General features: G+C 35.2%; 1 protein-coding gene across 1 annotated transcript in view; it reads left to right on the forward strand.

The window, feature by feature from the left end:
• Window positions 1–598: 598 nt before the first annotated feature.
• The window catches only part of LOC18051437 (UDP-N-acetylglucosamine diphosphorylase 1), an 8,161-nt gene continuing 4,023 nt past the window's right edge, over window positions 599–4,736 (forward strand). The window contains exons 1-7 of the mRNA XM_006448583.2: window positions 599–1,132; window positions 1,226–1,280; window positions 1,383–1,534; window positions 3,274–3,313; window positions 4,068–4,160; window positions 4,237–4,352; window positions 4,439–4,513. Coding sequence (XP_006448646.2) covers window positions 953–1,132; window positions 1,226–1,280; window positions 1,383–1,534; window positions 3,274–3,313; window positions 4,068–4,160; window positions 4,237–4,352; window positions 4,439–4,513 — 711 coding nt within the window. The 5' untranslated portion in view covers window positions 599–952. The remainder of the gene's footprint in view (window positions 1,133–1,225; window positions 1,281–1,382; window positions 1,535–3,273; window positions 3,314–4,067; window positions 4,161–4,236; window positions 4,353–4,438; window positions 4,514–4,736) is intronic.

Here is a 4,736-nt window from a genome sequence, read left to right on the forward strand (position 1 = left end):
AAATACTTATATTATTATGATAGAGTAGTATAATATAAATTATTGTTATTATTTTCGTGGGTGCCATCTTATTGAAAAGTTGTTATAATATAACACACTATACGTTAAAGAAAATACAAATTATGCAGTGTGATCCAATCTTATTCCCATTAGCCACCAAACAAATGAATGTCATGTGGTTCGGTGGTTGAAAATATCGCACCATTACGTTGGTGATTTTCATTACCTTAAGACGAAAAATAGATTAACATGCACACGGGTCCCTATATTTTGATAATTTCTCAAACAATGTCATAGATCTGTATCAAACAGGTAAATCGACCCCGACCCACCCCTTCTAGAAGTGACTGCACCAGTACATCACCCTCTCATCATCAATTCATCACGTACTGATTTTGGACGCATTTGAACAGGGATGGATGACTGGAGTGAGAGACCTACTGGACGCAAGCAGAAAAAACTATGCATCCACTTCGAGAAGAAGACAAAAAATTAGGGGAGTGAGTTGTTATTTGCCATTTGAGTTGATTCTGTGTCACAAGCGGGTCCCACGACCGCAGTGGACGGTGCGGATGCAAACAAAATTGAGACGCAAGGATAAAGGGAGCACAGGGGAACATTTACCGAACAAAGGAAAATAAACACTGCAGCAAGAAAAAATACAGTTATTGGAGACACAGAACAGAAGGGAGAAAAGTCAGTGGTGACACACACGCACCAGACCAGCACCACCAACACATCCAACACCAACTGATCAATTGATTCTTGTCTTCCTCGCTACTGTACTAATCCCAGTCCCTTCCTCTTTTATTTTATTTTATTTTATTTTATTTATATTATAAATCCAACACCACCGACGATTTGAGAGCAAACAAAAATTGAGCGACCGAGAGAGATCTAGAGAGCAAGTGTGAGAGGATAAATTAGAAAAGAAAAAAAAAAAGAAATAGAAATGAGGGAACCGACGGTGGTTGGGACGGAGAGCAACGGTGGGTCGGTGGGGTCAATAGCACAGTCCCCGCCACCTCAGGCCTTGCTAGAGAGGCTCAAGGATTACGGCCAAGAAGACGCCTTTGCCCTCTGGGATGAGCTCTCCCCCGACGAACGCGACCACCTCGTCAAGGACATCGAGGTTGCTCTCTTTTTTTATTTTTTTTATTGAAAGCTTCCGTTTTACGATCTATTTTCTGAAATGTTATTTTATTTTATCTTTGGTTTCTGACAGAGCTTAGATCTTCCGAGAGTCGATCGGATCATTCGATGTTCACTTCGATCTCAAGGTTACTTATTCATCTCTTTCTTAATTGCTTTGTTATAATTTACGCAAGTGGAAAAAATTATGAGCTTGATGCGAAATGATGCAAAATTTGTTGATATTGCAGGGCTTCCGGTGGCCGCAATTGAGCCGGTGCCGGAGAGAAGTGTGTCAACGGTAGAGGAGAGAACCATGGACGAAAGGGAAAGATGGTGGAAGATGGGTTTGAAGGCCATCTCTGATGGCAAATTGGCTGTTTTGCTTTTATCTGGTGGCCAGGTTATTTCCTTTTTCATTTTATTTATTTATTCTCGTACAATTGATTATCATCATTTTCTCTAAAAGTGTATGTCGAACCATGTGGGTTATTTTGGTTTTGATTGCTTTTTGCTTTTGCTTTTTTTTGGAGGGAGTAAGAGTTGTATACATTTAATGTGCTTTCAAAAGAATTAATTATTTATTCTTGTTGTGTGAATGGGGTGTTTCTTGAAGAATCTGTATCTCTCTTCCTCTCTAACCATAATGGTGCCTTTTGAGATGGGATGAATATTTGATGCTCACTTAAGACAATTTGGAAAATGGGTATGTTTACTTAATAATGCAAAAGGCAGAGATGTAAAGTGTTATCATGTGTTCTCACTATTTGCTTTACTAAACTGCTTCGACTTCAGGCTTCGGGTGGGTAGTTACATCACACATCTCTCTCTCTCTCTTTCTCTCTCTGGTTGGTGTGCTCCTGCTTCTTTTGGATCTCCACTAATGACAATTTGCTACTGGATTGTTCACCTAAATGTGAAAAGTAGGGGCCCTAAGATATATATATATATATATATTTATTTATTTATTAGCAATTATTGTATTGAAAGGAAGCTTTATAGGATTCCATGCTCCTTTTTTTCAGAATCAATTGTAAATCGTTATTAGTAATCAAACTTATCTTCTGATGGACCTCGTATTCTGTAATACTGGCAATATATATTATTGCATATATGAGTATCCTCATTATTTGTGTTTGTCTGCTCATGCATGTGGAAAGTGTTATCAGTTCAAGCAAGGAATATCCTCATTTTTCTCAGCAGTAAACCGAATTTGGGAATGTATGTTTAGACCAGTATCAATACTCATCCAATAACCATTTATTTGCATTTTCCTAGTGATGATTACTGATCTTTGGATGCAATGCACTTTGGCCTCCAACAACATCAGCTGTCAAGTTAGCTATTACAGTCTGTTGATTTGATTTCTTTAAATGATAAGATACATTTGTTATTTAATGTGTGGCCCGACATTCTCATGTTTTGGGATTTTTTTAATGTTTTATTTTTAATCAAAACACCCAATAACCATTTATTTGCATTTTCCTAGTAATGATTACTGATCTTTGGATGAAATGCACTTTGGCCTCCAACAACATCAGCTGTCAAGTTAGCTAATTACAGTCTGTTGATTTGATTTCTTTAAATGATAAGATACATTTGTTACTTAATGTGTGGCCTGACATTCTCATGTTTTGGGATTTTTTCTTTATTTTTTATTTTTTAATCAAAACAGCCCTGCTCATCCCTCCCAATATACAAACACAAATTAAATTAAATATCTTCCCCCTCAAGGTTGGTGGGAGAGGAATTTGATCTTTAGACCTCTTGTTTCTTTGCAAGTGATTAAACAGTTATGCTACTAACCCCTTGGAGAGTTGGATGAGGCAAACATCGGAAGTTTCTCCTGTTACTCTTTATTTTCAAACCATCCATAGATGATAACGCCACTAGGTTGAGGTTTATTTTTGGTACATATATATGTATTTAGAATATCAGTGTCATGAGAAGTGATGTGTTTAATTTTCATATTAGGATGCATATGGGTAAATCGTTATTCTGCTCCACATATTTTGGTTGCTTGAGACTTTTGTCTATTATTCTGTATTCTATGTTCCATGAAGTTGTTTTAGTCACTGTGTTTGTGAGTGCAACTTTATCTGACTCTTGCATATGTTTTCTTGTCATGGGACTTTGATACAGGGAACTCGACTCGGAAGTTCAGATCCAAAGGGATGTGTTAGTGAGTAATTGTTCCATCACTTGATTTAAAGCCATTCATTAAATTGTGTACTTTTGAGGTTGTTGAATTGAAAATGCATGAGGAGTGGAATTTCCGATTCTTTTACTGATTTTCTTTTACTGTTTTTAGTAAAACTATTAGGAAGTATGGTATAATTCATCACTACAAATTGAATGGTTGACACTAGTTCTTTATACAAGCTGTTATTTCACCTATTGTTTTGTCTAATTATCGGTCCTAGTGTTGTTTCTTTCTTTTGCTTACATATTTCCTTGGAAGTATGGACACTTTCACTTTGCTTATGTTGTGTTGACGAGAAAATTACAATGGTTACTTCTTTTGTTTATTTTTAAATCTTAATAACTTATCTGAATCTAAAATAAGGAAAAAAAATGCTTAAATTCCTCTTTTTATCGAATAATTTATTTTCATTGAGAAACTTACAATGGTTACTTCTTTTATTTGTTTCAAATCTGAATAACTTATCTGAATCTAAAATAAAGAAAAAAAAAGCTTAAATCCCTCTATTCGTGGAATTATTTATTTTCTTATATTCAAAAGAAAAAATAAAATAAAAGAAAAGTTGAATCCTAGTCTGCTCTAAATGATTTCTTGCATTTTGACTGTAGCATTAGAAGTTATGTTTCATTGAAGTCATTTTTTCTTTTCTATATATTTGAATCTCAGAAAATCAGTGATTTGAAAATAAATTTTGTTTTGTACTTTTGTTACCTTTGATGGGATTTTATTTCAGATGTTGGACTTCCTTCTGGGAAGTCTCTTTTTCAACTACAAGCTGAGAGAATCTTGTGTGTCCAACGACTTGCTGCTCAAGTTACGAGTGAGGGTAAGGTTTAGTTTGCTCGATTGTGTGTGTTTATAATTCATTTGAATTTACTATGTTAATTCTTCATTATCTGCAGGTGGAGGTTCTGGTTCAGCATTGATACATTGGTATATAATGACCAGCCCATTTACTGACGATGCCACACGCAAATATTTTGAGAGCCACAAGTACTTTGGTCTTGAATCGGATCAAGTGAGATCCCGTCAATATTTTTCATTTTTGGATATTTGGTAAAATCATTTTTTTTTCTTACTTTGAATGACACTTCTTTGATGTAGGTCACCTTCTTCCAGCAGGGCACCATACCTTGTGTTTCTAAGGATGGTAGATTTATTATGGAGACTCCATACAAAGTATGGCCTTCCCCTCCTTTTTTTTTCCTAAAACATTTAAATAATCTATTTGGAGTCCTGAAAATGTCCAAAGCTACTTAGACTTTCATTTAGTTGAGGCTTTGATATTTCATATACAAATTTGAATAAAGACGTGAAAATTTTTATTTGAGAAAGGTTTTTTCTTTTTCCCCCCCTTCATTTTTCTGTTTGAACCTTTTCAAAATTTAAAGTTCATATAACG

The sequence above is a fragment of the Citrus clementina genome, unplaced genomic scaffold (assembly GCF_000493195.1).
Source record: "Citrus clementina cultivar Clemenules unplaced genomic scaffold, Citrus_clementina_v1.0 scaffold_2, whole genome shotgun sequence".
Taxonomy (NCBI): domain Eukaryota; kingdom Viridiplantae; phylum Streptophyta; class Magnoliopsida; order Sapindales; family Rutaceae; genus Citrus; species Citrus x clementina.